This window comes from Gossypium arboreum, chromosome 7 (assembly GCF_025698485.1).
Source record: "Gossypium arboreum isolate Shixiya-1 chromosome 7, ASM2569848v2, whole genome shotgun sequence".
NCBI classification, from domain to species: domain Eukaryota; kingdom Viridiplantae; phylum Streptophyta; class Magnoliopsida; order Malvales; family Malvaceae; genus Gossypium; species Gossypium arboreum.
Window position 1 is genome coordinate 14,850,008 of NC_069076.1, and position 21,957 is coordinate 14,871,964.

At 30.2% G+C, this 21,957-nt stretch overlaps 1 protein-coding gene and 1 long non-coding RNA gene across 3 annotated transcripts; one reads left to right on the forward strand and one right to left on the reverse strand.

Moving 5' to 3' along the window:
• Positions 1-1,656: 1,656 nt before the first annotated feature.
• On the reverse strand, positions 1,657-5,707 carry LOC108482586 (uncharacterized). The gene is made up of 10 exons (XM_053030489.1): positions 5,233-5,707; positions 4,989-5,111; positions 4,833-4,903; positions 3,923-3,968; positions 3,771-3,842; positions 3,578-3,680; positions 2,916-3,045; positions 2,744-2,807; positions 2,588-2,656; positions 1,657-1,871 (listed from the first exon to the last, which is right to left on the reverse strand). The coding sequence occupies exons 1-7, from the start codon at positions 5,554-5,556 to the stop codon at positions 2,975-2,977; spliced, it is 810 nt and encodes a 269-aa protein (XP_052886449.1). The 5' UTR covers positions 5,557-5,707; the 3' UTR covers positions 1,657-1,871; positions 2,588-2,656; positions 2,744-2,807; positions 2,916-2,974.
• A 12,123-nt stretch (positions 5,708-17,830) lies between these two features.
• On the forward strand, positions 17,831-21,033 carry LOC128295581 (uncharacterized). 2 transcript variants are annotated; one of them, XR_008286110.1, is made up of 4 exons: positions 17,831-18,154; positions 19,319-19,411; positions 19,576-19,686; positions 20,645-21,033. It is a non-coding gene; the product is annotated as an uncharacterized LOC128295581 (long non-coding RNA). The 2 variants fall into 2 exon arrangements; XR_008286109.1 differs by lacking the exon at positions 19,319-19,411.
• The last annotated feature ends 924 nt before the right edge of the window (positions 21,034-21,957 follow it).

Sequence of the window (21,957 nt, forward strand, 5' to 3'; positions counted from 1 at the left end):
AGAGAAAGTAAAACCCTATTTGAATTAGTAGAATGCATTTAATGCCTATTTAATAGAAAAAATCAATCCCCTAATTGAACTAGGAGAGAAGGGCGGCTGATAGGGTGTGCTTCCTCTCATATGTATTATGATGAGGATTCGGACATATCCTATATTGGGTCCAATTATAAGTGTTTACTAAACTTTTAACCCAACACTTTATAATTCAATCCAACCCAATACATATTTTTCCATTTTCCAAAATAAACATCATAAAGTAATTTTAATTAATTAATTATTTTTCCAATTAAATAATTTTCTCAACCTAATTCTTATATCGTTAAAATCAAGGCAATTTTACCACAAAAGAATTCATGAGAAAACATATTTAATTTTCTATATTCAACGGATTCACAATGATCGGTTAATTTAATTCCATTTTCGAACTTCAATTATTTTATTAATGAAATAATAATTCGAAAAACTATAAATTAATTTTCAGGTTATTTCCATCCTTCGTGAAAAAACCAAATTAATTTCCAAATTTTTCTCATTTCTCTAACTCTATCATTTCTATCCATTTTTGATCATTTAATTCAACATGTAATTCACTTCTGGTTTCAATGAGCTAGTAGAGGGCTCAGATGATTTATAATTAAGTTCCAACTTTTCGCCTATTAATTATATACTCATTTAATCTCAAAGTCATTCCACTATAGTATCGTGACCAAGCTCTCCCTAATGGCATACCATTACGAAAGCTACCCGATCAGTGCTAATCTATTGACCTTGACATAAGTGTGTTACCCTCACAAGATATCCTTAATTTCTTTGGGATAAATCTGTTCTCCCAGTATGATCCTATTTTATCTCATGGTAATCATTACATCTTCCTTCATAAAAAGTCAATTACTTCCGTATATTAATTAAATCATTCATCACAAAGACAAACAACTCGTGACCACATTTACTTTTCATCTATCATGTAATGTCAATGAGAGGATATCGTTTAACCACGTCTTGGGCTATAAATTTCATTATTGTGAATGATGCTACATACTACAGTAGTCGTATACTCAATGCACCAGCTTTCGGTTCCTTATCTATTTGAACTCAGGCTTTTACTTACATCAAAGTATACGAGTCACGCATACATAGTCCATCATCCACTCAGGATTAATGTATGTCACTCTAAATAGAAAATTTAGTCCATCACTACATGAAAATAAACTTTTAGCGGCGTTTTTTTTTTGCCTTTAGCGGCGTTTATAAGCGCCACTAATACTTTTAGCGGCGCTTTCCCAAGCGCCGCAAAAAACGTCGCTATATACACCGCCGCTAAAGATCAGGACCTTTAGCGGCGCTTTTTTAAAAAACACCGCTAAAGACCAGGACCTTTAGCGGTGCTTTTATAAAAATGCCGCTAAAGACCAAGACCTTTAGCGACGCTTTTCCCCCAAAAGGTCATGACCTGTAGCAGCGCTTTTACCACAAACGTCGCCAAAGGTCATGACTTTTAGCGGCGCTTTTCCTAAAAACGCCGCTAAAGATATGACCTTTTAAAAAATTATTTTATTTTAATTAAATAATATTTATTTCTATGTTAAAATATTATATTATGTTTAATTTTTGAAATTTGAAATCTAAACTATATACTTTAAGGATAAATAAAAAATATTAATTAAATGAAATTTTCCATTAAAATTTAAATTTCAAAACTAAATATAAAAATTAATGAATTTAAATTTAATACATAAACATTGATTTAATATGTAATTTAATACATAAACAGCTATTTCACTACCGCAACTAGGGCAGATCTAGCTTTTGTGAAAATAGCAATGAGAGATCCCAGTTGCAACTTATCATTGCACCCAAAACTCAATCGATACCTGCAAATGGTAAGACATATCAATTAAAGCCATTAGCTACTACTATCTGATATACTTTCCACAATCAACACCTATTATACAATATCAGGAACAGAATGAAATATGACTATCAAATTAACATCTCTTTGAACATATGAAAACAAAGAGATATTTAATCGTCACTTCTTTCATGATTCTAAAACAATGTCAATAGCATTTTTAAATACCATCTACTAGTCAATTGTTCTTCAATCTACTATCTAAGCGTATTTATGTTGATGAAGCAAAGTTCCACATTCAGGCCCCAATTAGAACATTCAACAACTTGGCCAAAAAGTTTATCAAAAAAAAAAACCTTGGCCAAAAAGGAAAAAGGAAAACTTCCAACAGCTAACAAAAAGCCTTAGTAAAGGAAATACTAGATCTCAAATGTGGCGGCTAGCAATAATAAATAAAATCAACTAATGGAGCTAAAACATCATTTGGCTAAGAATGCTCTAAATGAAACTCCAAATCAGGCACTTACATAATACTTGCAATAAAAGTCTTAAGCTATACATTAAATAAATTATGCTTATTTACCAAATTGTCTTGGGCGTACTTCTCTTTCTTTTTGGTTCTTTTATAATTATAACCAGTTTTATGATACATTCATTGTTCAGAGCATCAAATATTTATCAATTATTTATGTGTTAGCTGAGAGAGAGAGAGCAGTAGCAGCAGAAATAAGTACTTACTCTATGTCTGCCAAGTCATTGATTAACTGAACTCGAACATCTGAGGGCATTTTAATCTTAAAAACAAACCTGTTAAAAAGTGTAATGCATGAATAATTACCCAAAAAAAAAATTAAAGAGTAGCCATTTATAAGTCAAAACAGACATGGCACTTACATTGTCACTTCCCTTACAATATCGATCAGGGCCAATCCTTTCCTGGTCTTTGTTTCAGATACTCCTACAAAGAGTTAACCAAAGAATAAAGAAACAGTTTTAAAGAGAATAAAAAGTAGATCTACAGACAAGAATTTTACTAATTGCACAACAGAGAGATTGAGAGAAATACATTTGAAACTCTCCGCAAATGACTCATTCAGAAGCCAGTAAGATATTTGCTCGATGTCTTTAGGCAATGGATTTCCAGTACAGAGATACACGGCTTCTTCTATAATCTTCTGAGAAGCCATGTGTGTTGACTGCATGCAGTAAAAAAGTCATTAACAATGCCACTCTTGCACATTCATGAATAACACCGACCACTTCATAAAAATAGGCATCTTATTCACATCAACTTGCACTTAATTTTCAAGCACTGGAACACAATTTAGACATAAGTCCATAAATGAAACCATATTTTCCTACAATTCCTGTCATTGATTATAGACATATCATTTTCTATTCTTCTAGGTCTTTACTCATTCTAACCTATATAATCATTGAGAATATTCATAATTTATTGAAGCATGAAATTTTTAAAAGATACATCGATTTAAGATTTTTAAACAACAAAAATGTTTGCTTTGTATTTCTAATCTGACTTCCTTTTGAAAGTTAACCTTTAAACTTTCTGTAGAGGATTTATCCTGAGTAGGAAATAATAAGAGCATGGTAAGATAGTCTAGGTTCTATCTATCTAACATGAGAATTGCAACAAATGATGGCTCCAAATCTTGAGTCATATAAATAAAAACATGCAAAAACATTTAATAATGAAGATAAGAGAATTACTTGTTACAACACAAGTGTGGTAGCCACCACATGCAACTTCTTCTGAATATGGCAATGTATTGATCATGGATGGCATGGTTGCATTCTTGGCCTCCCCAAATCCCTAAATATTTTCATTAAGATAACATCACTCAAAAATGCCATATGATTAGAAACATTAGGTGATGTTAAAACTGACAGGTTTAGAACTTACAAGATTAGCTATCACTTTATCCCCAAACACAAACAAAGACCCAGTTTCTGCAATACCTAGACAAATTAAGATCTGAAAACAAAAGTTTGGAATATGTCCAGTAATAAGGTCATAAAAATTGATTGACCATAAGAGAAATCATTTCAAATTACCATCAATGCATGTTGAATGCAACGAGCTAGCTGCAACTCTTTTGACCTAATGCAGGGATAAATAATGAAGCCAAAGGTCCATAGTTAGCAGAAAGAAATTGACACATCCACCGCAGTATCATTCTTCCATCCAAGAAGAAGAAAAGTCTAAATGTAGCAACATATAAAATTGAAGAGCCAAATATTGAGGTACGAATCAGCAGATTATGACACTCAGCAAGAGATTCTGAAGAAAGCTTTCTTGCATTGTACAAAGAAGGATCACAGACCATTTGGCACAATATTAGCTGTTTCAGTTTCAGATGCACAATCAATTTTCTTTCAGATTGTGAGTTCATTGCAACAAAGTAAAATATTTGGGGCAAGGCTTGCCCCATTGCGGGAATTAAAGAGAACAAATTAGAAAAATTCTGCCTATTACAAAAGAAAATTCGTCACTTGGGAGTTGGGACTTGAGAGACAGAAATAGGAATTACAAAAGAAAACGAAAACTATCAATAGAACCAAAACCTAAAGATACACACTTTAAGTTGCATCAACTCTATTTGGGCAAATTTTTGCATTACTTCTATGAATAAACCCGACTGACCGAAGGAAATATAGTAACCCAAATGACAACCTTGACACCCCAAATCTGGTCAAGATTTTGTTTATTCACCATTCTTAACTGCACCAGTCTTTGTTAAGGCACAGCTATCACAGCATTCAAGCACATACTGCCCCCAAGGAAAGTAGCAGACACAGCTTTCAGTTCTCAAATTAATGAGATCACAGCACAAACAGTGGATAAAATGACTTCTAAGCATTCACAATCCTTATATTGCATACATTACAGAACTACAACACGCCATAAAAATGAACTACATTATCCATAAAAAGTTAATGCAGGACTTGGGGAATTATGTCTTACGAGAATTGTGCCATTTCACTATGGGGAATTTGCTGGTACATTGTTTCATAAAATATCCGCAGTGGATCCCTCTGAAATTCAACAGTGAAAACAATGATAAATTACTCAAAAATTAGGAAAATAAATCCCCCCAAAAAAATGCTTAAGTCCAGGTACCTCCTCAGGAGGATCCCTCTTCTGACCGGGCAAATCATAAACCTTCTTCTCCCACTTCACTTCCTTCCCAGCAGCCGCTTTCTTTTCTTCCCCCTTTTTCTTCTTTTTCTTCATTTCTTTTTCCTTCAAAAATTTATAGCGGAAACAAAAATACCAAACACATTATCTTTTTTTTTCCTACAAATACAGAACAGAATAGAAGTCTTTTTTGACAAAGAGAAAGCAGAAAAGGAATTCCAAAAACCTTATCTACTTTAGTAGCGGAGCTCCTTTTGGAGATTGGTTTTTCGTCTTCATCGTCGCTCTCTTCCTTCTTGGGCTTGGTCGCTTTAGTAGCGGAGCTCCTTTTAGAGATGGGTTTTTCGTCTTCATCATCAGTCTCTACCGGCTCTTCTTTCTTCACTTTGGCTTCTTTGGGACGCAATTTCGAGTTAGAAATAGCAGCATTGTTGCTATTACTCGAGGGTTTCTTCTTACGATTCTCCCCCATCGAACTCAGGCTTTTGAGGTCCTCATTATCCTCTTCGGGTTCCTCCTTTTTCACTGACTTTGAGTCCTCAGATGGCATGCTTAATCTTCAAGAGAACAAACAAGTTTCTGCCTTTCTGCCCCCAAAGAAAATATACAGAAAAGGGATTGGGATTTTCCAATTGTTTCGGCGTAGAATAAATGTAAAAAATCCCTCTGTAAAAAATATACAGAAAATAATTTTTTTGTGGAGTTATACTTAACTTTTTGTGGCGTTTTTCGTAAAAACGCCACCAAAATTATTTCATTTTAAATAAAACTACGCCGTTTTGCTCCGTTAAAAGTTTTTTATTTTATCTGCTAAAATTATTAGTTAAATAATTTTATAAAATATTTATTATTACTATTTTAAATAAAAAATTAAGTACTCTGAAAATAAATATCGTGTATTTTAATAAGAAAACAAATAATTAAATGGTTGTAGTTAATTATTAAGTTAAAATTATCCAATGTAAGCAATCAATCTCTTACATATCAAATTTCTAATTTTAAATTTATATTTATAATATTTTAAATTTATATTTTTTAAATTTATAAAAAAGAATAATATCATTGAGCATTTTAATATTTCAAAAATACAAAAATAGTTCATGTAGTCTAATTTGATTCATTTTAATTTTATACTTTCAAATTGGGATAAATATATCAAAGAACTTTTGATTCAATATGCAATTTGATACATGAATTTTAATTTGATGTAATTATACACATGAAACTTGAATTGTGGTTTATACGTATACATGAAACTTTTATTTTGATTAATTGTACACATTTAAAGAAATGAAAATATTCATTTATTTTCATATCAAATTAATATAATTGTTTGAGTATGCAACATGTCAACATGAAATGTTTATAATTCAATAATATAATTAGTGATTTTATAAATTTGGATCAAATCAAACTTTTATGCTTAAAATCGTATAAAATCGTAATTTATGTATGATATTACACGTTGGATTGAAGTTCATGCGTATTTTTATATTTATCCTTTTCAATTTCAAGATTTAAGTTTTAAGCTTAACATAAACACTAGTCATTAAATTTATTAACTAAAATGTCCTAGGGTTTTTGTGAGCATTAAACAAAAAAAACAGATAAAATACACAATAGCATTATTATTTATACAAAGTTACATAACTTTAATAAAACAATTTCTATTGGAACACTCTAGTCGTTATAATGTCCACTCAGAAGATATTTCTATGTTATATAAACTTGGAAATTATACATAGTTCAACAAATGCTAATTAATATTTAAGCTTGCCACAATCAAAATCACCCTTTCTTAATAGCATCCCAGGTAAGAATCTGGAAAGGAAATTGTCTCTTAAGAAGTTAATAATTGTCACTTCAACCCTAACCCTTAAACCCTAAATCATAATCCCTAAAATCATAATTCATCACAAACCTTCAAATACAAGTTAACTCTTAAACCTTAAACCCTAAACTATATATCTTAAACCATAGTTAACTCATAAACCTGCTTAAACCGTAAACCATATATCTTAAACCATAAACCTTAAACTATAATGATAATTAATTCAATATTTTAAATTCAATACTATCTCTTTTACGATTATATAAGAAAATATTTAATATATTGTATAACCATAAATTTTAATAATTATTATTTTAGGGGTTATAGATTGGTGTTTATGATTTTTTTGGGGTTTAAAGGTTATATGACTTTTAACGGTGTTTTACCAAAAGCGCCGCTAATGGTCTGGTTTTTAGCGGCGTTTTACCAAAAGCGCCGCTAATGGTCTGGTTTTTAGCGGCGTTTTACCAAAAGCGCCGCTAATGCTCGGTTTTTAGCGGCGTTTTTTGTAAAACGCCGCTATTGCTCTGTATTTTAAAATTTTTACGGCGTTTTTTTAAAAAACGCTGCTAAAAACGCCGCTAAAGCCCTATTTTCCTGTAGTGCATTTTCAAACTTTTATATGTACCCTAATTTTCAAAAAAAATTTATACAACCTCAATCTTGACCCTAAATTAGGTTGACAATCCCAAGGGTACATGCACGAAGTAATTCTAAATAGGTGCAATTTCTAAAGTGAACTAATGCACAACTAGAAAGGGTTGTCAACATGATGCACAAATGGCAAAGGCAATAGGACACAGAAAGTATAATAGGCGTAACCAAAAAGAAATTTCACTTGAAGGTTTCAAACGTGATTGCACAATATGGTTATTTTAGATATTCAGATACAAGCCCAAGGCTATCATCATATAAATGGTCTTTTTCAAAAACTTGTATAATTAGTACATTAGATGTCTCCCATGTTAGATGGGGATAAAAAATATCTCATGCCATTTAAGAGATAGTTTTATTCTACAAAAGATGTCTTAAATCTATAAAGCCCAAGTGTGTTGGAGTCTAGTGCCCTTATTGTAGTAATATTGTCAATGTACTTGTAATTTTTTAAACAAATTGATTTAATAAAATTTCATATCTAGTTTTTTGCATGCAAAACAAATAGAAAGAAAATATTAGTTCAATGGTTATCTAACGTTTAACTAATATTAAGTTGTATTAAGAGGTTGGATCATAATGCAAGAATACAGACAACATATATTAGTAGTTAATTTAAATGATCCATGATCTAATTAAAATTGAGCAAGTCTATTAAAAGACTATTATATCATCTATCAAATCCAATTAGGGATATACCTTGTCTTGGGTATTGAAGCGGATGACTCCCAAAAGATAGAAACATAGACTTGACTATCTAGACTGACAATCCATCATGCAGGACTCAAGTAGAATAAATCCTAGCTCTGCTTATGAATTATTGACTTGTAACATTCATAGTGCGACTTACCTCAATCTTGAATAAATGTCAGACTATATGTGCATAACTCGTATACTTTGATGTATTAAAAGCGTAAGGCCAATTGGTAATAGAACCGAAAGCTGGTACATTAGGTATATAACTTTTGCATGACATAGTTTCACTTACGATAATTAAATTCATAGTCAAATAAAGGGTAAATGATGTCATCTAATTGGTATTACATGATAGATGGAAAAGTAATGTCGCCATGGGTCATTTATCTAAAGATGAATGATTTAATTATCATGTATTAGTAACTAACTTTTTTCATAAATGATGATGTAATTATTACCATGAGATAAAATAGAATTATATTGGGAAAACGAATTTTATCCCAAAGAGATTAAGGTTATCCTATGAAGGTAACATGCATATGACAAAGTCATTAGACAAGCACTTGATAAGTAGCTTTCATAATGGTATGTAATGGGGAGAACTAGTCATGGTACTTTAGTAAAATAATCCCAAGACTAAATAATGTTGTAATTAGTATACGTGTAACCATAACTTAATTATAAATTGTTTGAGTCCTAATTATATATGTCCAGTCAATCCCTCTGCTAGCTCGATATATCCTTGATGGTTTGCATTTTTGAGTTGATTATGTAGAATGAAACAACGAATAAGAGAAATTGATCACATGAATCACTGCTCATTGTAAATGCATTTTCTCGCCATGAACAAGAGATGACCTAGAGATTAAATTAATTTATTGGTAATTAAATAATTGAAGTTTGAAGTTGAAATTAAATTAACTAGTCATCAAAATTTCATAAGAACAAGTTAATTAAATTTATTTGCTCATAGATTCTAATACAGTAAAGTCGTTATGACTTTAATAGAATCAAAATTGGATCGAAAAAGTAATTTAATTAAGTTAATTAAATAATTTAATTAATTGAATAGATAATCTTTGGGTTATAGGAAAAAATTATTGAGTTGGATAAATTATGTGAGTTTTGTTTAAAGATCAGATGACACATATAATTGTACGTAATACATGAAAAGATCTAACTAGGCCCTATACATATAAGTGAGGAGCAAACCCAATCTCAAAAGAGGGTATTATTGCCGCCCATCTATATTACTCCTAGTATGAGTGTATTTTTCCTATTAAAATATTATTATTCGATTAACACTTTATTCAATAGAGACTCTTGTTATTTACTCTATAAATAGAGATTATGGGCTAGGACAAATTATACTATTCACCTATAAGGTCACTCTGTCAGAAAACCACGAAATTATTCCATGCGAAATAAATCTATTTTTCTTGAGTAATCGGTTTCTAGTCCTAGAAAGTTTTTAGCTTCAAGAATAAAGTCCATACTCTAGCAAAGCGAGGTCAAAATTAGCGAATAAGATCAAGAGGTTGAAAGTCGGGAATGGCCTAATATGCCTATTTAGAAAACATGAGTATAATTTGGGAAAGAAGGTTAATTTCCATAAATAACATAATGACTCAGTTTTTAGAAAAAATTTAAATTTTCGTTGTGCTTCAAACATGTTTTCTAAACAGTATTTTTCCAACTAAGTGTCCCTTTAACATATGGATCAGTAAATCTTGAAATTTATATATCCAATCATGACCATAAAAACAAATTACATGGTGAAAATGCAAGAAACCAGATTTAAAGTTGACCATTTAAATTTGAAGGTTTCATATCAAACCTTTGAATGACTTCAACTTGGACATGAACAATAAGTTGATTCTCATTTACAAAACCAGTTTTCTCATTTGGGGTACATAATCAATGAAAAGGTGAATTAGATTGAACTCACAATGGAGGTGTTTGGTAAACAGAGTTTTGGGTCTTTTTTAGCTTATTTGGGCACAAATGGAAGATCGAGCAGTTAAGCCCCCTAATTATAGTGTTTGGTGAATAGAGATTTATAAGAGTCTATTGAGCTAAGACCTCCAGGATAAAAATTTGCAAGGATGAGTAACGTTTTTCACAGTTGATTGAGAATGAGATATGTGTAATGGCATATCTTACCATACTTGCTCAAAAATTACTCTCTTTGCCACATGCTCTCAAACCGAATAGGGGTGCCAAGATATCATTAGTCTCCATTCTCTCATTTTCACTTTCACCTCCAAAGTCCAAAATAAATCTAAAAAAAAAACTTCACCATGAATCTACAAAATTCAACTATGGAGATTCATTTGCAAGATGATTTCATCAATTAAGGTTAGTTCTTTCTATGTTTTTAAATTATTGTATCTTTATTTGTCGAAATTTTTGTCCTGTAAATTGATTTTTTCTCCCTTTTAATCCATTTTTTCCATGTATTTCGTCTTTTTTTTTGTCCATATAATTTAAATTTTTGGTCCCTATAATTCTAATTTTTTGTCCATGTAGTTTAATTTTTTCCTCCCTGTAAGTCAAATTTTCTTCTCCCTGTAATTTGACTTTTTTTTGTCCCTATAATTCAATATTTTTAGTTTATGTAGTTGTTTTTTCCTTGTAAGTCGTTTTTTTTTGTTTTCCCCATCAATTATAGTTTATTTTGTTTCCTACCAAAATCTTATTTTTTACATCAAAAATAGTTTGCATTATATTTTCTATTTTTACACTATACTTGTTCTAAAATTTTTTTTTTCCATCCATCATTGCCTCTTATCATTAATATTTTCTTTCTTTTTCTTTATTTTGTTAAATGATTTTGCATAGGAAATATTTGCATGATAAGAGAAGAGAAGCCCCTCCACACTAAGATTACAGTTGAGAATTTAAGGTTAGTTTACAATGTCTCTATTTCATTGGCTACCTACTTGTTCAAATGTTTGTTATTGATGTCATAAGTTTCACTGCATTATCATTTGTCTCTAATATCTACACAAAATTACATCCTCTTAAATGCTTTGTTGTCTCACAGAAGCTAACCAAATTATATTATGGGCTACTTGGTATTTATTATTATTAGTTGTATTGGATTGTAATGTTATTAGATTATAATGGTTATTAGACATGCTAAGTGTTTTTGCTCCAAAATTTTTTAAAGGTATATAATAAAAATAAGTGAATTTAATTATGTTATATAATACTTAGATGGCATCAAAAAGAAAAGAGACAATGAAGAAAGTGAAGATGGGGGGAAATATGTAAGTCGAGCTAGTTGGTTGAAAGTAAATGTACACATATTTTGTGATTTGTGTATCCAATATGTTGAAAGAAGAAAGGGAAAATGTGGTACAACGATCTTACAAAGAATGCTATGGAAGATCATAGAAGTGCAGTTTCAAAAAAAGACAACTTAGCATATGACAAGGCTAAACTTAAGAACAAGTGGGATTGGATGAGCAATAAATGGAGCCTTTGGAAAGCCTTGAAAAGAAAGGAAACGGAATTAGGTTGGGATCATGAAAAGGGAACAATAAACGTTAGTGAGGAGTGATGGATGAAAAAAATTGAGGTTAGATTATTTATCTACACTTGTTTTACTACTTTATTGTCAAAAAATTACACAAACTAAGTTGATTTAAATTTTTAGAATTGATGTAATTTATCTTGCTATATAGGAAAATATGTATTTTAAAGCATTTCAAGATGAAGGAATTGAACCTGAACTAAAATAAAAGATAGAATAATTGTTTGGAGTTTTAGTTGCACAAGAGGTTTTTCAGTTTACTCTTGGTGAGCGTGAAAAGGAAACAATTTATATCCTTTCTCTCCCAAATTATAATGTTGGTAATGCACCTTATGATTATGATGATGTAATGAGTGAGAATAATGGTTTTAACCATAACCAAGCTAATATGGGATGGCAAGAAGTTTGGAATGATTTTAGCCTAGTTCCTTCCCCCTCTCATTCTCCACAATTTAATGAACAAGGAGTTGGAAGAAGAGGAAACAAACAAGGCTTTGGGAATAATGCTTTTGGGAGTAATAAGAGTTCTAAGACTGAATCCTTTGGAAGGGTTGGAGGATCGACAATGTTGATGGAAAAACTTGATGCTATGGTTCAAGTTGCTATTGAGAGGAGCATTAAAGATATGGAGTTAATGAATCTTAAAGCACGCACACTTGTTAATTCTCTAGCAAAGTTAGTATCGTTGCCTGGCTTAATACCTAGTACTCCAAAATTTTGTTTTGCTTGCACCTTGATTAAGGATCCCAAGAAAAGGACAATTCATAATAGTCTACCAGATGATGATGCTAGACTTCATTGGCTTAAATACTTGTATGAGGAGGGAAAATAAACATCATACTAACTTTAATGTAGTTTTTATCTTCTAGTTAGTTCTATTATCGAATTGTAAACATATTTTGAAGTCAACTTTCAGTTAGTAATTAGCAAATGTATGCTTGCTTAAATTTTGTTGTTTGATGCAATATGTGATGACATTTTAAAGAGCAAGCTCATGCTATATATACCTTTTGTAATGGATCTTATTTGTAATGCGAAAGTGGCTTATCTAAAGTCTGGTTGTTACTTTTGATTTTTTTAAAGCAATGTTTGTTCTCCTAATTTTTTGATGCGGGCGACATTTGAAGCAATTATAGTTTGTTTATATATATTTGTAGGCATGGATTTGCATGTAATATGCAATAGAATACGTAAGAGGCGCATAAATAGTGAATTCTAGGACTTGGTAGCTTTTGCATTTAGTTATATATCTCTTTATTATGTGAAGTACATACACATGAGCCATGCATGACTTTTTTTCAAACAGGAGAAAATGGATGTAAATTGTTGAATGGTTATGAAAAGCGTTGTTTTAACATGTTTAGAATGTCACAAAGCACATTTCGCTAATTGTACATGGATTTAGAATGTAAGTATGGTTTGCTTCCTTCATATAGAATATCAACTTTGGAGAAGGGGGTTTAATTGTCTTTATACTTAGTAAGGGAGCTTCCAATCGAGATCTCCAAGAGCGATTTCAACATTCTAGTGAAATTCTAAGTAGAATTTTTAAAGAGGTTTTAGATGCCATGGATGGTTTGTCAAGAGACATAATACGACTGAGAGATTGTAAATTTAAGGAAATTCCTTCACAAATTGCCAATGATACCAAATATATACCACATTTTAAGGTAATTATTTATAGTTATTGTTGTTCCTTATATTCTATTCAATAGTAATAATTTGCAATCTTATCAATATCTCATATCATAATAAATTCTTTCATTTTAGGATTGCATTTGAGCAGTTGATGATACTTATATAGATGTTATAATTTGTGAGGAAAATCAATTGTGTTATAGAGGAAGGAAGGGACACCCACCGTTAATGTATTGGTGACATGCGATTTTGATTTGCTTTTTACATATGTGCTAAGTGGTTGGAAGTGATCAGCTCACGGTTCGCATATTTTTCTAGATACAATTGGGAACCCAAGTCTAAATTTTCCAAAACCTCCTCCAAGTAAATTTCACCATTTTAGTTAATATTTTATTCTTATTTGTTTGTGCATAGTCATTTTAATTTTAAAATGAAGGCTTTTTAAATTTGTGGCTCTATTTGGTCAAGCTTAGGCAAATATTACTTAGTAGACAAAGAGTACCCTAAAAGACAAGGCTATTTGACATCTTATGATTAGATAAGGTATCACCCATCAGAGTTCCATGGTGCAAATCCAATAGTGCTGCAAGAAATTTTCAATCGAATTCATTCATCATTAAAAAGTTGTATTGAGAGGGCATTTGGCATTTTAAAGGTGCGGTGGAAGATTTTAGCGAAAATGCCAATATATTCGTCTCAAGATCAAAATAGAATAATTTGTGTTGCATTTGCATTATATAACTACATCAGATTAAGTAAATTTCTTGACCTAACATTTAGAGTCATAGATGCAAATCCGAATTTTATTCCTCCCAAAGCATTTTTGGATGCCGAATGCATTTCCACTCAAGAAGTTGAGCGTATAAGTACTAATGAAATGACAAAAGCTCGTAATGACTTTACTACTAGTTTGATTGCAGCTAGACAACAACGTCGTGTTTCTTAAATATTTATTTTTACTTGTTTGGATATGTATCTATTTCTTGAATATTTATGTACTCTTAATTTATTTTCAATTTACTTGTGTAAAATGGTTTCTTATGCAACTTTATATTAATTGAAATATGCTACTCGACAAATTTATCCAGAGTGTGACATAATTATCACTAATTTATATACTAAGAACATGACGTAATTATTACTAAAAATATAGTTTACAATTATGTATATATACTATTAATATTTATCAATTTCCACAAGGTTAATATTTGCAAATAAATAACTTAAGAAATTTGTTTATTTAAATTATCAAAATATTCACTAATTAATTTCCATAATGGATGTTTTAATTCTTTGGTAATAGCATTTTATTTCAATAATTTCACCAATAAAGACTAAAGTATTATAAACAAATAAATATTTAACAATAAAATGTGTCATGCCCTTATTTGTCATTTTACACATATCAGCTTTAAGCTAAGTTTTAGCAAATACTTTTAAATAAACAGTTAATAGAATCAGTTGGTCAAATTAGCGACTACAATCAGCTATTAGCCAATCGCCAAACAAGGCCAATAACAATATTAACTTGTGCAAATTATTGAACTGGTAATAAGCTATGACCCTGAAATGAGCTATAAGTAAAACATGGTAGCAAACAAGTTATGACCCTGAAAGTAAAATATGAGAGCAAACAAGGAAATTGACGTGAACTCATAACGAGTTGATTCACGATTTTATGTGCCCGATCGTCTAAATAGGTATTTGCTCGGATATTGGTAGAATTAAGAAGAGAATAGTGCTAAAGTAAATTTGGATCTAAATCTCGAATGTAAACGAACCAGAAAAGAATCAACATTATATAACAACACGACTCGAATTCTATAAGGTTGTTTAAAGTCGAAAAGTTTAGGGATGGAAAGAACCTTGACCCACTATCTATAATGAGATTGGAACCAAAGGTATAAGGTTGATCGCCACACTTTAGGAAGGTGAACAAAATGATAATATCAGTTTGGTGAACGCCACAAGAAAGGAATTCTTGATAAGTTCGATAAGTTCTTAGTAAAGAGCAAAGAGATTAACTCAAATGTAGTTTATAATCAGAAAAGTCTATATTGTCTAACCTTTACATGTTCACAAGCCAACTATTTATACTAAAACTAGGACATGAATAACCAATTTTGGCCATTAATAAGTAACATGAATCACCCCATATATGAATCGATTTCAATGACATATGTTCATCCATTGAATGACATTTAAGTTACATTTCTCCCCCATGCCATCCATACATGCATCCTTAGGGTTAGTTTGGCAATGCTTTTGAGAAGTGCTTTTGAAAAGTTTGGTTTAAAATTTAAGTGTTTAGCATTGCTGTTAAAAAGTGCTTTTGAGAAATAAAATGTCCATTTTAGACATGTTATTATCAAGTAACAAATATGCATTTAAATAATATTTAAATTAGTTAATATTATTATATTTTAGTAAGAATATAAAAAATTATTATAACTTGTTGTTAATATTTTAATATATGAAATATAAATTTTAAATATTTTTAAGCAATAAATATTAATTATTATAAAATTTAATTAGAATATATAAACTATATTTTAAATATTTAAATAAGCATTAAATATTTGTAATTAGTATTTTAAAATTTTTATTTTTAATTAATAATTTTAACACATTTATAATTAAGCATCAAGAAAAAAAGAGAAAATATTATGTTATTGGAGGGATGAAAAAGTAATTAAGTACTAAAAGTGTTTTTAAGAGATGAAAACTAAAATTTTATCTTCTTATTTTTAAAAAACACTTCTAAAAATTTAAAATTTCAATTAAAAATAATTTATTTAGCACAGTTTTTCTTTTAAAAGTGATTTGGAGTCACAAATATTTTTTTAAACGCGGCAGAAGAAGCCCTTATTCATGAAGCAAATGTTTGTTCATCTTGGGTAATAAATTCCGCTTCTAGAATCTGCCCATTCATTCCTTGAATTTGAACAGTGCATTTAAGGCTCCTTTGTGTTGACCGAATGGTCACTTTCTAGCCCACACGAACAACCATATTTACATTTGAACATAATTGATGCTTTTGCAAAGTCGAATAGCCACATGGTGTGAAAACTCTTGATTCCTTTTGACAAAAACGAGCAGCCCTTTGAAACTTTAAATAGGTCGGCCATTGGACTCTCCTAGGAAAATTAAATCTCACATTAAACATGATATTAGGACACCTTAAAATGAAACAATAAAGCTAAAATGAAAACACATTAAACATGTAAAGAAACAACATAATAATAAAGCTGTAATGAAATGGACATATTAGATAGCTAGTTTTAAGACACGTTTAAAATGCAATAAAATTAACTAATTAAACTATCAACCAATTTAACTAAAAACTACCATATTTAAAAAATATACTTTTAAGACATATTAAAAACGCAACAACATAAATTTAAACTAGGATTAAAAAGGCTGTGTAATAAAAATAATATGGACGAAATTTTAGGCCTAAAGAGCCCACCTGTACACGTTGCATAGATTTGAACGTTCTCATCTTATATTTAGGCCCTTCAAACTTGACTTAATCTCAGAGTCTATTTAATTGAATCACATGACGTGGCCAATATCATGATAGAAATATGAGAAAATAATGAAAAAATTACCTGGAATGGGTGATGCAAACTTCTCCACATCCACAACCAACATATTTGGCTGCAAAAGTAACAACTATTTAGAGTTAAAGTTCTGACACTGAAGCAAATTGCTGGTAACTTAAAACCTGTAAATGAATCTTAAAACTACAATATGCATTGGTAGAATATAAGATGGGGTTTATGCCACGGTAGAGCAACAAAGTTGGTGTCTACTCAAATGCCACCGGGAGAAGCTTGTCCTACCCAAGCAAAAGAGGATGCACGATAAGATTAAGAAGGTAGAGAAGATAAAATAGAAGTTGAAGATTTATTCCGGAAAAAAAGGTTAATTCAAATAGTTAATATTATTAATTTTTTTGATTAAAATATTACGTGGTTATATATAATTTGATGTGATAAGAATCTTAGATACGGATACTTAGTTTTTAATTTCATTTAGGTTTGCCTTGCTTCTTTTCTTTTTTGTATATTATAAGCAATGATCAAACTTTAGTTTTAACCCTCACACTATGCTAAACCTTGAGATTTAATCTATGTATCTAATTTTGACATACTTTGATTATTTTATTTTTATAATGTCATTATTTAGCCTAAATACTAATATTATTAACTATTTTAATCAAAATACTAACGTCAATTTTTCTTGGAAACATTATTTCAACCAAAAAAAAATTTATCATGACAGATTCGAATGAATATTTTTTTTAAATCTACATAAACATTTTTACAGCATGTTTGGTTGGCTGTAATGGTAAGTCATTACAGCTGAATTCAGTGGGCCTCTCATTAAAATTTTGTTTGGTTGGGTGTAATGGGTTATTACAGTATCATTCAATACAGCCTTATTTAACGCAAAAGTGCCGTTTACAATTCGGCACCCTCCCCAAGGAATAGGGATTCAACGAATGTCTGGATGAAAAATTATGTTAGACTTTCAACTTTACCCTTCTCTTTCTCACATCTAAAGCAATCTCTTCTTTTTTTCATTCTTCTTCCCATTTTCTTCCAAACTTGTCTCACCAACTCTACTCCCTCTTTTTCATGCTTCTATTCTCACCAACTCTATCTCCCTTTCACAAACCCTAACAAGGCCTTCAATTAAGAATCGTTTTTCTAACTCCAACCCTCAACAAGGCTTTCGATTGAGATGGAAACTTGAGAAGAGAAACAATCGGCAGTCCTCCCTCAGGTAACTCTTCTCCCATTTTGATTTCTTTTTTTTAAAATTTTTTTTGTTAAATTAGTTGAAATAATAGGTATTAGCTTTCAAGTTTTTTTTAGTCTATTTGCTAATAAGTTTTGTTAACTTTTCTGGTTTTTTTTTAATCTTGGGGTGTGAAAACATATTGATGTAAGCTTCAGTTTCTGCGGTTGTATGTGAATTGGATTTTCCCCATGATTGGAGAAATCAAGGCTGGAATCTCGATTAGGGCTTTTTTTTTTGCCAAAAATCCTAAGAAAAAAGGGTTTTTTTTGGAAAGAAATACCGAAGTAGCCCGAGAATTGGCGTACGTTAAGTTTACGCCATAGGCCTTTGGTCTTTGGGGGATCCATTTCCATTCAGTTCGCTAGATCTGTTGTTCTTCATATGTCTCAACATCAAGATTCAACTCTTTTTTCTTTCATTTTACACTTATTTTATTGAATTATTTCTGAAAATCATTTTTAATCATTTTATAATGCTTCAAAATGGATCTGTCATGTTTCAAATTTTCAATAAGGATTTTGATTTAGCTTAATCAATACAATTTTAATCAACCCAATTTTCTACTTCTAGCAGATCCATCTATTTGTTTACCTATTAGCTTGAATTTTGTTGTAATCTCCTATACGTCTTTATAGATCTAACAGTTTGTCAGTTTGGGTTGATTTTGAGTAGGATCAATGTAGATTGAATCAAATTAAGTTTTAAAATTTTCATTTATTTTGGGTTTTGCCAATTTGGGGTTCGGATTGTTTTTTATTTGGGTTTTGGTTGTTTTATGACCAGCTGATTTGGATTTGAAGCTCATGTTTTGGTCATTTTGTATTTGGATCAATTTGGGTTTAGGTCAAATGGATTCTGGTTGTCGACTTTATGGTTGGATTGTATAGTTTTGGTCTACATGTATGTATATGTTCGGGTTAATTCAGTGGATTTCCATTTTCTAGTTTATGTTTGGGTAATTGTTGAAATCTTCAAATACCCAATTTTGTATTTGGGTTTATCTTTTTACTTCTAATGTGATTATTTCATGAACATGTATATTGACTTCAAATAATTTTGTATATGGAGCTTTGCTCACATTTGTGGCTTATAGCTTACATTAAGAAACAAATTGAGTTCAGATGAATTTTGTTGCTTTCTTATTAGTGAATAAGCATGTCTCATCGCAAGTTTGAGCATCTGAGGCATAGTCATTAGGCTTTCTCCAGAGGAAAAGAGCCTTCTGACATCGAGGAAAAGGTTCATTTTCCCCTAGTTTTCCCTCTTAATTGTTTAACAATGTTTATTTCATAGCTGTAATTGTTAGATCAAATACATTAACTTGTTTTTGTTTTGTGTTTTAATTTGTGACTTGTACCCAAATTTGTAATTGCTAGTCTATGTTACTATTTTATGGTTTTCAGTGAAGGCTTTCCCTAAAGATGATCCTACTAAGCCATGCAGATTAACTGCATTCTTGGGTTATAAGGCCAGAATGACCCATATTGTGAGGGAAGTTGAAAAGCCTGGATCAAGTATGTTTTCGTTTATGCATATGATCTATTAATTTTTATGTGTTATTTTTCTTCATGGATTTATGTTTTATATTTTTGTCTTTTAGAGCTTCACAAGAAAGGAACATAAGATACTGAACCTTCTAACTGGGGAATCAAAAGTTTCTTATATCCTAATCAAGAACATAACTAATATTCATACAGTTCTATTTTGTTAGTCTGAGAAGATGCTTTTTCACTTGTTTGAAGGTATATTTTCCTGCTTGACAAATTTGGTAGAATAAGATGGCAGGGCTTTGGTTTGGCAAAGTAAGAAGAGTTGTCATCGTTTTTTTATTGCACGAAAGTTCTTCTAGAGGAAAAATAGATAGCCTGGCATTTTTTAGGTACCGTATTATCTTAATGGGTTAATCTCCATTTTTGCATTCAAGGGATACTAGTGTCAAATGAAAATAATGATGTGCTTTGTTGGAAACATGGTTCCGTTTGCTGTTTTCTTTTAGATTTCTGCAACCAAGCAAAGCCTTAGGTTTTCCATTTTGGGAGAGCGAGTGAAAAGTAAAGAAGTATCCTTATGTTAGTGTCAGTTTTATTTCAACTTCACTTTTTTATATTCTAGTTTTGTGTCAAACTTAGGTTATATGCCTATCAATATCCCATCGATATTCCTTGCAGATACTTTTGGCTTGCCTGGAGTAGCTTAGTTCTTACACTAAAAGCCTGTTGGCTCAACAGGATGAACAAGTTCACAGTTTTGAGAGACCTCAATTTTATTGTAGAAATCCTTAGTGTTGAGTTTTTCAAAGTTACTGTTGTGGTATAATATCGATTTCTTTTTCCCCTTGCTGCTCAGAGTCATTTGTGATTGCATTTTGTTTTATTTAGTTCTCACCCTTTTCTCTCTTATTTTCCTGGTATTATAGTTTATCTTGTTAAATTTTACATTGTTTTGATGTTGTCTATGAAAATGATTTAATAGCGATTGTTGCAAGAGGAGGGGTGGAGACTTTGAGGCCTGCTTTACAGAGGTTATACATGACAGGGGTTCTGCATATAGAGATGCTCTTAAGAGTTTCATAGAAGGATATCAAGAGGGTATCCAGTAGATCATGGAGAAAAAGGAAGATTCTTCTAAAGCACAGCAAGAAGGCAATACTGATAAAAATTCAACTTGATGGCTGATAAGTGCATAATCGGAGATGCATGTGAGTACTTCTCCAGCATACCTATTGTAGATACAAGTTTAGAGATTTGGTGGAGCTGGGTTAGCATGAAATCACAAGAATGATACATGTCATGAGAATTTTCCTGTATTGAGAAAGTGACCTTTAGAAACTACAAAAATAATGGGAATCTCCATTGACAATGGCCATACTCTTTCCTTCTCTCACAATTTAAATGAAATGGGAATGTGAAATGCAACATTATAATGTTTGTTATATGTAACAAAGTATCGATTAAAATTATTACTTAACTCATAAATTAACTTTTAAATTATATCATTAATTCTAATTTAGTGTCTAATTTTTTAGTCACAAGCAATTTATTACTTCTAATACTTTATTTTTTATTGTAGAATAATTAAATTATTTGTTTCACTAATGATATTTTAGTACATTAAATATGTATTACAGCTTTAAAAATAATAAAGTAGATTATATATTATTTTTATAATATTATATATTATGATTTTTAATTCATATAATAATGATTATATTAAGAATTTTATTAAATTATATAATATTTTATTAAATTGTATTTAATAATAATTATATTAAAATATGATTAAATTATTTATTTTTATTTTTATTAAAATATATTTAACAATAATTTTATTAAAATTTAATAACAACAACAATAATTATCTATATAAAAATTTTTTTGTTAAGGTTACTTTGGTCATTTAAGTATTTTTCCTTATACTATTACAATATCTATTCTATTCAACTCTATTCCATTCAACTAAACACAAGAATCCTATTACAATTTATTCTATTCCATTCAACCAAACAAATGAATTATTGATTCTGATCTATTCCATTACAAATTTTATTCTATTACAAATGAACCAAACGTAAATGTTATTTTTATTTTTATATGACTACGAAGTAATTTTTTTTAAATTTCAGCACAAGTAAATTTAATATAAGAATTTTAATTATCGTAATAATTAAATCTACATTTTAAATCCAAAAATAAAGAATTTGAATTTTTAAAATAAAAGTAAAATTAAAATATATTTTAATCTTTAAATTTATTTTAATAATTTAACACAAATAAATAATTAATACA